This window comes from Anolis carolinensis, unplaced genomic scaffold (assembly GCF_035594765.1).
Source record: "Anolis carolinensis isolate JA03-04 unplaced genomic scaffold, rAnoCar3.1.pri scaffold_9, whole genome shotgun sequence".
Lineage (NCBI taxonomy): Eukaryota > Metazoa > Chordata > Lepidosauria > Squamata > Dactyloidae > Anolis > Anolis carolinensis.
In genome coordinates this window covers 19,126,292-19,138,537 of record NW_026943820.1, presented here as the reverse complement: position 1 = coordinate 19,138,537, position 12,246 = coordinate 19,126,292, and the positions used below count along the sequence as shown (strand labels likewise).

General features: G+C 40.3%; 2 protein-coding genes across 2 annotated transcripts in view; both read right to left on the bottom strand.

Annotated features, from left to right (window-relative positions):
• cmtm4 (CKLF like MARVEL transmembrane domain containing 4) overlaps positions 1–4,417 on the bottom strand; it is a 42,530-nt gene extending 38,113 nt beyond the window's left edge. Inside the window, exon 1 of the mRNA XM_003225345.4 lies at positions 3,992–4,417. Coding sequence (XP_003225393.1) covers positions 3,992–4,180 — 189 coding nt within the window. The 5' untranslated portion in view covers positions 4,181–4,417. The remainder of the gene's footprint in view (positions 1–3,991) is intronic.
• Positions 4,418–7,236: 2,819 nt separating this feature from the next.
• dync1li2 (dynein cytoplasmic 1 light intermediate chain 2) overlaps positions 7,237–12,246 on the bottom strand; it is a 29,579-nt gene continuing 24,569 nt past the window's right edge. Inside the window, exon 13 of the mRNA XM_003225363.4 lies at positions 7,237–10,635. Within this exon, the coding sequence (XP_003225411.3) occupies positions 10,529–10,635 (107 nt within the window). The 3' untranslated portion in view covers positions 7,237–10,528. The remainder of the gene's footprint in view (positions 10,636–12,246) is intronic.

Genomic DNA, 12,246 nt, shown 5'->3' with positions numbered 1-12,246 from the left:
ACATACTAGGCATTTTTACTAGAACCTCCAGTTCCATCATCAGGATCTTGAGTCAAAAGATACATAATGAAAGTACAGGATGTTTTTGAACATATTCCGAACCTAGACAATATAGTATCAGAAATGCACTGACAGCCTTTCAACAGACAAGTATATTGCCTCAGGTGTTCTTCATTTCAACATTATATAGATAAGGAAATTTTATGTAGTTCATGCTGTTCGATAAGTGGAAATCACAAATAGATGTTGACACATCTACCACTACATCCTGATCTACCTTGTATCCATCTCTATTTCAAATCGACTAAAATAGTCACAGATATGCTCATTAGCAGTTGAATTGAGATGAAATATATGCTGCAAACAAAATCACCAGACACATCTTGGGACCACAGAACGGCCTCAGAAGAGAGTAGGGTACCTCCTACCTGTTATTTTTCAACCAGTAAAAAAACATGACCTTGCAAAGCTAGATAAACTTCAACAAATACATGCCCTAATTCAATTACCTACCTATCAGGATTAAATCTGAGCATAAGAAAAAGAGGAAAAAATATTTTGCTTGCTGTAATGAGAAAAACAATATAAAAATGAGTATTTGTTTTATATGTCTTCCAGTCTTTTTCTCCAAGGAACTCAGACTGGCACAGATAAGTGGATAGGGGACCCTCTCTCTCCGCTCTGGTTGTTTTTCAGAGCTACTGGTAAAAAGAGCACTTTCATGACTTCCCTACTTTATGTTAAATGTGGAGAGGTTTTTATGGACAAGAGGGCATTGTCAATGTCAAAGGTATTATCACCACTCTCATAAATATGTCTGATGTTAAGAAACTGCATCCTTCTGGAACCCAGAAAACACTTTTGGAACTTGTTTCCAAACGGTACCAAACCCATCTGAACAAAAAATTGAAGAAGAAAAAACAGAAATTGAAAAAACAAGCTGAAGATATGCATTTTTGGTTATAAAATACAATTTCCAAGCCCTATACAAAAGGGATTTGATACATTTTCAGAGTTTTGATCTGTGCATACAATTCTACTCTTGGGCAACAAAGTGATGCCAACAATTTTTTCCAATTTCAGGTGGAGAGGATTTGGTACCTTTTAGACACTTGTCCATGGTGCACTTGAAATCCATTATATGAGAGTTATATATCAAAATATGTTAGAAAGACATGAGCAAATGGGGAGAAGAGAGATACAGAGGATTGTCAAACCTTCTCTATTTCACATCTTTCTGGTTCCATGACTATCTAGATCAGGACTTCTTATACTTTTCCATCCCTTTCCACCTAGAAATGTTTATGTGACCCCAGATATGTATGTGTGTGCAAGTAATAGGTATAAAATCAAACATTTACTGATAACAAATCAACATTTGAAAGCCTTGCCAAACAGGCTGATTTTCCCTGTTTATGAAATACAGCTGAAGCATCTTCTGCAAAGTCCACTGTAAACACTGCACAACCAGATTTGCATAAAGGTCTAATACAGCCACAAGGTGACGTTCAGAAAACTTTCACTGTGGCCATTTTCATGGTTTCCTCCTTTCTGTTGAAATTGTCCACATGCTTGTGGATTTCAATGGCTTCTCTGTGTGGTCTGACAGGGTAGTTGTGAGTGGTCCAGCATTTCTGTGTTCTCAAATAACATGCTGTGTCCAGGTTGAACAAAATCTGGTTACCAGTATTTAAAATTCTAAAATCTGGACAACAAATAGAGAAAAACATTCAGAAAGTGGCAATTCCAGACAAGAAACAATCAGGGCCAGATAACACCTCCCAACAAATTATTCCTTCAAGCAGGAAGCAGCCAGACTTTGAAGCTGAAAGGCCATTCAATGCCAATCAAGGTGGCCAACTGCAACATTCACACTTGCCTCAAACAGTCAAGAGTTCTTTCTCCCAACCTGGACTTTGCACAGATATATAAAGCTCACTTGCCTAGTTTCCAACACCTAACAATCTCTGAGGATGCCTGCCATAGAAGCAGCCGAAACATCAGGAGAGAATGTTTCTCGAACATGGCCAGACAGCCCGGGGAAACTGACAGCAACCCAGTGATTCTGGCCATGAAAGCCTTGGTAACATTCTGGTGGAATCCCCTCTCCTCTCATTTGTACCCATTGCTCCCTTGAGTTCCAGTCTCCAGGGCACCAGAAAACAAGCCAGCTCCCTCTTCCTTATGACACCCTTTCAAATATTGATACATGGCTCCCGTGTCTCCTCTCGGCCTTCTCTTTTGCAGGCTAAACATTAATCAGCTCTTGAAGACGCTCCTCATAGGGCTTATTCATGGTCTCCAGACCTTTGATCCTTTTAGTCGTCCTCCTCTGGACACCTTCCAGCTTGTCAATATGTGTCGAATTGTAGTGCCCAGAATGGGAGACAGTACCATAGAGTCTCACTTATCCAACACTCGCTTATCCAACATTCTGGATTATCCAATGCATTTTTGTAGTCAATGTTTTCAATGCATCATGATATTTTGGTGCTAAATTCGTAAATACAGTAATTACTACATAGCATTATTGCGTATTGAACTACTTTCTCTGTCAAATGTGTTGTCTAACATGATGTTATGATGCTTAATTTGTAAAATCATAACCTAATTTGATGTTTAATAGGCTTTTCCTTAATCCCTCCTTATTATCCAACATATTCGCTTATCCAACGTTCCGCCAGCCCGTTTATGTTGGATAAGTGAGACTCTACTGTATTCAGGCCTGTAGCGAGGGGGGTGGGTGGGTTTAGGGGTTCAACCCCCCCCCCCGAAATTTTTCAGCTTAAAAAAAAAAAACTGGTTTACTCATGAATTTTAACTGGTTAACTAAATCCCCATGCTAAGTCTATGAGACGTAAAACATTAAGAGTCCCTTCAGGCACTATCTCAAGCAGATACAGTAGAGTCTCACTTATTCAACATTCTGGATTATCCAACGCATTTTTGTAGTCAATGTTTTTAATACATTGTGATATTTTGGTGCTAAATTTGTAAATACAGTAAATACTACATAGCATTACTGCATATTGAACTACCTTTTATGTCAAATTTGTTGTATAACGTGATGTTTTGGTGCTTAATTTGTAAAATCATGACCTATATTGATGTTTAATAGGCTTTTTCTTAATGCCTCCTTATTATCCAACATATTCGCTTATCCAACATTCTGCCGGCCCGTTTATGTTGGATAAGTGAGACTCTACTGTATATGTATTATTTTCCTGTATTTATTATTATTATTACATGTATTATTTTACTCTATTATTATTAAAAGGATACATAAGCACATTTACATTGAAGAAGATGAGAATAATGATTTGAACAGAGTTGGACAGTCTTATCCTTATTATCCAACATATTCGCTTATCCAACGTTCTGCCGGCCCGTTTATGTTGGATAAGTGAGACTCTACTGTATATTTATTATTTTCCTGTATTTATTATTATTATTACATGTATTATTTTACTCTATTATTATTAAAAGGATACATAAGCACATTTACATTGAAGAAGATGAGAATAATGATTTGATCAGAGTTGGACAGTCTTATCCTTATTATCCAACATATTCACTTATCCAACTTTCTGCCGGCCAGTTTATGTTGGATAAGTGAGACTCTACTGTATTCCAGGTGAGGTCTAACCAAAGCAGAATACAAAGGCACCATGACTTCCCTTGATGTAGACTAGGCATGGGCAAACCTGGGCCCTCCAGGTGTTGTGGACTTCAACTCCCAACTTTCCTTTTCCGGGCCTGAGGCTGTTAGGAATGGTGGGAGTTGAAAACACCTGGAAGGCGTTTGCCCATGCCTGCACTATACTCCTTTTGATAGAGCCCAAAATCGAGTTGGCTATTTAAGCTGCTGCATTACACTGTTGGCTGAGGTTCAAGCTGTCGTCCACGAAGAGGCCGAGACCTTTCCAAGAGGAGGAAGAGGACGAAGCCCCGTCCCGGAGAGCGGCCTCCCTCCTTCCCTTGCTGGACTCACCGTCTGCGCCACCTTGAGCCTCCCAGGCGCGCCTCGCAGGTACTGGGCGTCGCAGCGGAGTCCCCTGAGGCCAGGCCGCTGCCCGACGGGCTCGGTGGTGGGTTGGTAGGGGCTGCTGGCGCCCGAGATCATGGAGCTGCTCGAGGCCTCCCCGTCGAAGCCCTCCAGCTCCTCGGCGGCGCCCCTCATGGCGGCTGAGGCGCCCGCCCCGCGTCCCCCGCTCCCTGAGGCGCCTCACCCTGAGGAGAAGGAAGGCCCAGGCGGCATGTTGTTGCCTCAGGCGACGCCGTCCCTGCCCGCCCTCCTGCCTTCCTTCCTCTCCTCAGCGGCGACGGAAAAGGGGGGGAAGGCCAGGCCCAAAGACGCCTTCCCACACTCGAGAGCAGGCAGGGAGAGTGCATACCGCTTTAAACTCTGCCCCGCGCGGAGCATTCTGGGCCTTGTCGTTTCTGGAAGTCCGGGACTTCACTGATTAGAATGTGAAAGACCCCTCGCTGAACTACACGCCCCAGAATGCTTCGGGAGGCCGCCGCTGGATTTAAAGTGGAAGGCACACTCTAACACAGGCATGGGCCAACTTCGGCCCTCCCTCCAGCTCAGTGGTTCTCAGCCTGTGAGTCCCCAGATGTTTTGGCCTTCAACACCCAGAAATCCTAACAGCTGGGATTTCTGGGAGTTGGAGGCCAAAACACCTGGGGACCCACAGTTGAGAACCCCTGCTCCAACTCTAAAATCAAAACAGTAGATGGGAACCAACACTCTGAGGGCAGAGGACAGCTAATGACTGAACAAAGGAGGCCCCCAGGCAAGAGACAAAAACCTTTCCAATGCTAATTAGGGTGATTAACTGAAACATTAATGCTGGCTTCACAGTGACAAAGGACTCTTGCCACACCCTGGACTCTACACAGATATATATTCTTTCCTTTCCTTACTTAGCTTATCCATACCTCACAACCTCTGAGGATGCCTGCCATAGATGTGGGCGAAACGTCAGGAGAGAATACTTCTGGAAACATGGCCACACAGCCCGAAAGACATACAACAACCCACTGCTCCAAGTGTTTGGACTTCCAGCATTACTAATTTCCTTTTCTCCCTCAGCCACTTAAGCTTCAAAGCCTAGCTGCTTCCCGCCTGGGGAATCCTTTGCTGGGAGGTGGAAATTCTTTTCTGTCTCCTACCTACAGTAGAGTCTCACTTATCCAACATAAACAGGCTGGCAGAATGTTGGATAAGCGAATATGTTGGATAATAAGGAGGGATTAAGGAAAAGCCTACTAAACATCAAATTAGGTTATAATTTTACAAATTAAGCACCAAAACATCATGCTATACAACAAATTTGACAGAAAAAGTAGTTCAATACTCAGTAATGTTGTTGTAATTACTGTATTTACGAATTTAGCACCAAAATTTCACAATGTATTGATAACATTGACTACAAAAATGTGTTGGATAATCCAGAACGTTGGATAAGTGAATGTTGGATAAGTGGGACTCTACTGTATTTAATAAAAACTCTCTTCAGTTGACCTAATTCGGTGTAAACACACACCAAAAGGGTATTTTTACAGCCTCAAAGCCTGGCTGCTTCCTGTCAGTACGTAAAGAACAACACTCAGAAGACAGGGGAATTCCAGGCATGAAACAATCAGGGCCAAGTAACACCTCCCAACAAAGGATTCTTCCAGGCTTTGAAGCTGCAAGGCCATTCAATACTAATCAAGGTGGCCAATTGCAACATTCAGGCTTGCCTCCAACATTATTGGACATTATTCCAGAGAGATATAAACCCCACTTGCCTAGTTTCCAACAGATCTCACAACCTCTGTTGATGCCTGCTATAGATGTGGATGAAACATCAGGAAATAATGCTTCTGATGGAGTGTGGTTCGAGCATTGGATGTTGAGTGCCAGGGTTTGCATCCCCCTCAGTCACCAAAACTCATAGGGTGACTGTGGGCAAATTATGGTCTCTCAACCTCAGAAGACACAGGCAAATCCCCTCTGAAGAAATCTCCCCCCCCCCCACAAAAAAACCCCCAAACCCCTGATAAGGTTAACTTAGGGTTGGCATTTGTCAGAAATACCATAATGATATAAATCAACAATGGTGGGCAAGGTCAGAGAGACCGATCAGGACAGTCAAAACAAGACTCAACCTTCCAATAAAGTCCTTAGGCTGACTGTGATCTTGGACTCATCTTCAGATTTTGGTGTCCTGCTTTTACTGGGTTCTGATGAGGGTGAAATCAAAGAATTGTCTTGAGATCCTTGGAAGAAGGGCAGGTTCCAAAGAAAATGAATAAAAACACCAAATGCCCCTAGAAAACCAACAAGCAGGGCAGAAAAGCAATAGCTTCTCTCTACTGAGCAGTATACATTCTAAATGCAAATTACATGTTTACCGGTCTGTTCTGTTTTCAAAGGGTAGGGCAGTAGATACACCTGCCTTAGAACTGTTAACAATAGAAGGGTCTGTCAAGCCTTTGGGTTGAATATAATTAAAATTTAGATAGTATTAAGAGGAGTGCTAGTTTTTACATTCTTTATCCTTGGATCTGTACTTCTCCCAGTCTAAAAAAGTCAGTGTGTACTTTATATACACATTTTTTTGGTCATGCACCATTTTGCGACACAGCCATTCAGTTTTAATAGCAAACCGGAGGTCAAACTAACCCCCTTATAAGAGATAGACACACACATGAAGTGTAATAACGAAATCTATGGGGACACACCGTATCTCATGAAAACATCTAATTATATATATTTTTAAATATATGCTTTGTAAGATAACATACATTTCCAATATTTTTTGGAAATTTCTCATTACATTCACATTACACACCTATGCAGTGCTGTCAACATACAAACGTGTTGCAACACAGTTACTGTGTAAATATGTGTACTGCTAAGGTGAGATTTCTATGCTGTAACCACCATACTTTGTTTGAACAGATGCATAAGCAACAGTATTAATAGCAAAACCTGTTTCTTTTGGTTAAGAGAGGGGCTGTAGTTTAATGTGTTGCTGTGTGCCTTTGATCCATTTCTAACTTCCACAGGGTCTTCTTGGCAATGGGGGGGGGGGGGGTCGTCATTGCCTTCCTCTGAAATAAATGGACTCTGACTTGGCCAATGTCACGCAGGCGATTTCCATGTTTGAGAAGGGATTCAGAACTTTGTGTGCTTCTAACCACAGATCTGGACCCGTACTGTACAGTAAAGACACAACACTGGTAAGCAGTCTTGGTTGGGGTTTATTGAAGCCATTAATTAAAGACATGTCCTCCTTTTTTGCCAGCACTAAAAAGCAAGGTTCAACATAGCTGCTCCTGGTTAAAGCTGTACAACTGGACTAAGGGGTGTGTTGGATATATCTGCAGTCCTCAATGGAAGTTAAAAACATCAATAAACTTAGTAATACAAGAGAGTGAACTTTCATTTACAGCATGGATATGGTTAAGTTCAGTCACTTTCAATGCAGTTAAATTAAATAAAATACAACAAGTTCTGTTCTGTTTAAACATGTTTTAAAATGCCAATAAAAAGTGCAAACTTAAAAAAATCAAGCAGCATAACCATTGCATTTTGATGGAGGGCCAATCCTGTATATTTACCTTCTCTTCAAGTTCAATAGATTATTACTTTAGTTTAAACATGAACAGTAGATGCAATCACTGTACTGTATATAAATATAGCTGTGTAGTAATTTTAACAGTCTACCATAAAAGTGTATCCTGAAAATAAAATTAATTATATTTTAAAAGGTACTGTTTGCAGTTTGGCCTTTGGTTCCAATGCTTAAGAACACCAAAAAAGACAATTGTGCATCTTTCCAAAGTTACTAGACCTCAGCAAACACTACATCGTCTTTCTTCGAGAAACGAGGAGCGTTTGCTTGTAAAAAGGGGGAGGAAGGGGAAATCCCAACTTTGCTTGGATCCAAGCACTTTGCTTTGCACAATGAGAAAGTGATTTTTTTGCTTTTGCTTTTGTTCATTTGTAGTGGATCAAACATTCATTTCATACGGCATTAAAAGAAAAACACAGGTACACAATATTGGTACTCAAAGTGAACTGTCTGTGTGAATGATAAAAATATTAATAAAAAGAGGCAGTTAGGTACCAAGGCTCGCACTAGAACCACATACCATCATGAGATGAAGGACCTTATCACACTAGAGCTTAAAGAGTAAGTAAAGAATGTGCCTCCCACTTAAAATCCTGTGGCTGCCTCCTACAGAATTCTGGGGTTTGTAGTTTAGGGAGGGGCCTTTAAAAGGCTCAGCCAGAGAGGTCCTGGGTCTCACTAAACTACAAAGCCCAGTATTCTGCTGGAGGCAGCCACAGGATTTCAAATGGGATGCATGCTCTCTGCCTACTCTTTAAATTCTAATGCCATAAGGTCCTCAGACTTGCTCGTTTTGCTTCCAAAGTGTCATTCCCTATAATTGGACATAATCTCCACATAGCCAAATCAACTCTGGATTGCCAGCTCATCAGAAGGCTGGTTCTATGCTATTGACATTCAGCAACAATGGAAGGTGAGGAAATTCCTTCTGCTGAACTCGATTCAGCCATCCCAGCATGCCGACGCATCTATACATGGCACAATAGCTGCAGCTGCCTAAGAGTATAAGTAAAGCTGCAAACTGCAAGGGCAAGATGCAAGTACCATCTGCTGGGGTGGTTCAAGGCTAAAGGTTTTGCTCACACATTTCTGACAAATCATGTGCCAGATGGTCATAGGCAGCAAAACCACACACCAGATCCCCTGGCCACTTCTAATATCTCATCACTTCAATATCTAGGCAACTGTGGATATCAATGAGGTGTTAAATAAGTTTAAAAAACTGAAGGAGACATAAGTGGCACAAGTGAACATGCTTTCATGTTAACACAAATAAATATTCTTAGTCTTCTAGTTAGTGTTAGGCGGACTTACAAAATAAAGAGATGGCCTCTTTATGTAACACAGGTTTTACAATTACATCCAGTACTGTGTTAGTGGTCAATTTGTTCTGTGTGTGTATTTGTATGTTCTGTATGTCTGTGTGCATGCAAACACACATACACATATATGAACATGTTCTATTCAGAAACAAGATAGCCAAACACACAAATCTTTTATCAATAAAAGTAAACTCTGCATAATTCATATGATGTTTTTTTCCCTTCTGCAAGTTGATTATAAACATGTTTGGTACTATGACGCAAGGTAGTGTTTCTCTCAGTACAGAAACTCAAAAGTGCCATTTCAGTAACTTTGAAAGTTTATCTTAGGGGCTAAAAGTACAAATCTGATTACCAACGACAGACAACATTCAGATTTCTTTCCATATTTATAAGCTACACTGAAAGGGGTAAAACATGAAGATAATGAAGCCATGAAGGTCTATATTTAGCTGTGTAAACCTACAAATATGAGTTTACTGCAATTTGGGACAAGATTCTTGGAAGAAATTCTATCAGAAAAATCATAACACATTTTTAAAAACCTTAAGGCAGGATTCAGTTTTTTTCTCTTGCGTGAACTTTTTGCTACTAAAAAGGTTTTCTGTAACATGTTTCATTATGGGAAAGTGATATGTCCTAGTTCTTTCCAGGCCAGGCAGTTTGAGTATTTGGGAGTAGAGGAACAACTCTAAGCATAGGCTTTCAGGGAAAGAAAAATTCAAAATTAAACATGACTATCAAAAGTTAACACATTTTAAAATAAAGTTAAACAAACAGAGACTGTTTGTACTATAGTGCACAAGAGGTTCAAGCACCTTCTAGAAGACACATCTCTCACTGTGCCAGGCACTTGGTCTAAGCAAGTTTCTCCCTGTGTCAGTTATGACAAAAAGGGCATCCATCATACTTTTATGTATTTCTGTCAGAACAAAAACAAAAATGCAATTGAGAGTAAGAATAATTCCCATGATGTTCAGTGTTGTAAGTTTTAAGCACGCCTCAATTATAAAGGCTTTTTTAAAAAAAACACGTGATTATCTGACCTACAATACTGCTTTTCTCCAGTCTCTCCAATACACTTTTTGCCTCTGCTAAGCAGATCTTGCATTTCCTCTTTTTTTAAAAAAAAAATGCAATCTATACATTCTTCATCTAACCAACCATCGGCTACACCAGATTCACTCCAAGTATGTCTTGAACGGCCCATGCCAGTAAACTTGGGGAAAGGGACTTCATTCTTCCCTACTGCCAGCAGCTATTAGGGCTTTCCAAGAGGAATTTTGCATCGTATCTCTCTGTCTCCACAACCCACATCTCCACTTCCATTTGCCACCCCAAATAAGAGAATTGCCCTGTTTAAATTCTAAAATGGTTATTTTAAAACAAATAATTTTTATAATATGCAAAACTTCCCAAATGTGCACTTGATACTGGGACAAGCCAATGAAGGTTAAATTTTGTTTCCCCCTGCCCCATGAAAAACTTATAGCATCTGCCATAGCAGAGAGCCCCTGGTATTATCAGATCAATGTACAGAGTTATTTGGTCATTTACATATGCAGCTTTCAAGCATAATCAAGCTTCGTTTTCTGTTGGAGAGGAGTTGGCTGTTACCATAGAGTCTGGCTTGCGTGTCATTCTGTCCAGTTCTTCTTGAACATTTGTCAAAACAGTTTTTTGCCCTAAAAAGTACCAAGTTGTTAGTTTATGTATGGGAACAGCAGCTATTTTAAAGCATGGTTTTCGTTATGCTTGTGAAGCCCACAATTCTACTGTAACAATTAAAAGCAGAATATAGAAGTTGAGTTAAACATACTAAGGCTACTCATTTAGTGTGAAAAACGTTTCACTCTGCCATAAGCCAAACTGAACATTTATTTCAATATAGTCTCAGCCATGGAGGAGGGGAGAAACCGTGATGTCCAGAAGTTGCTGAACTGTAACTGTGGACATCACTAGTTATGCTGATTAAGATAAATGAATTAAATGAACTAAATTTATTTGCATAATTAATTAACTTTCAACCCAACAAGGCTCCCACAAGGAGGAGCCATGGTGGCACAATGGGTTAAACCCTTGTGCCGGCTGAACTGCTGACCTGAAGGTTGATGGTTCAAATCTGCAAGACGGGGTGAGCTCCTGTTTGTTAGCCCTAGCTTCCCAGGCAGGGACATGAGAGAAGCCCCCTGCAGGATGGTAACACATCCAGGTGTCCCCTGGGCAACGTCTTTGAAGATGGCCGATTCTCTCACATCAGAAGCAACTTGCCTCAATTCGCTTCTGACACAATGATTAAAAAAACCCAACAGTACACATATGCATATGACTTGAAAGAAAACTGGTACAAAATGATGTACCAGTGGTATACAGCCCCCCCCCCCCCACAAAAAAGTTGTCAAAATGCTATACACTCAAGATAAATGCTGGAAATGTGAAACACATGTGGGTACTTTTTACTACATGTGGTGGTCTTGTAAAGTAGCAAATAATTATTGGAAGAAAGTACAAGAAAGAATTCAGAAAATACTGGGAATAAAAATTCGATTGAAACCAAAATATTTCCTACTGGGCATAATGGATATGGATCTAGATAAAAATAAAGATATATTGTTTAATTACTTTGTGACGGCAGCTAGAATAGTCTATGCAAGAAATTGGAGAATAAAAGAAGTTCCATCAATAGATGAATGGCTACTGAAAACAGCCGATATAAATGAGTATGGACAACCTGACTCAACTATTAACTAACCACCAAGGTAGTACCAAAAAAATAACAGACTGGTCACCATCTAAAGAGTATTTGAAACAAGAGGGAATTAAAATGATAATGTAACGTAAATATATAGAAAAACTGTTCACATTTGGAGTAAGGGCGAACTGGAGATACATTCACTAATAAGAGATGAAACAAATACTTTTTAACCGTGATGAAAAAGATCGGAAGTCAACAACCCCCCCCCCTTTTTTTCCCTTTTTCTTCTTCCACCCCATGCTGTACCTTATATCCCTAGTAAATTCCCACTCCTACATGATAGTTGCCTCTATTCCTATCCCCAAACCTTTCTCCTGCCCCCGCTATCTTCATTTTATGACAGTATATTAAATATTTCTATTAATAAAATTATTATATAAAAAAACCAACAAGGGCAAAACATCACTCCCTTTTGCATCTAGCTTCCTGCGAAGCCCAAATGTTATAACACTATCTAATTATTTGAAATACGTTTTAAGGTGCTTTGAGTTTGCTCACTTTGGATCGCTGGAAAAAAGAAGGAAAGACTCAGCTGGTTTGA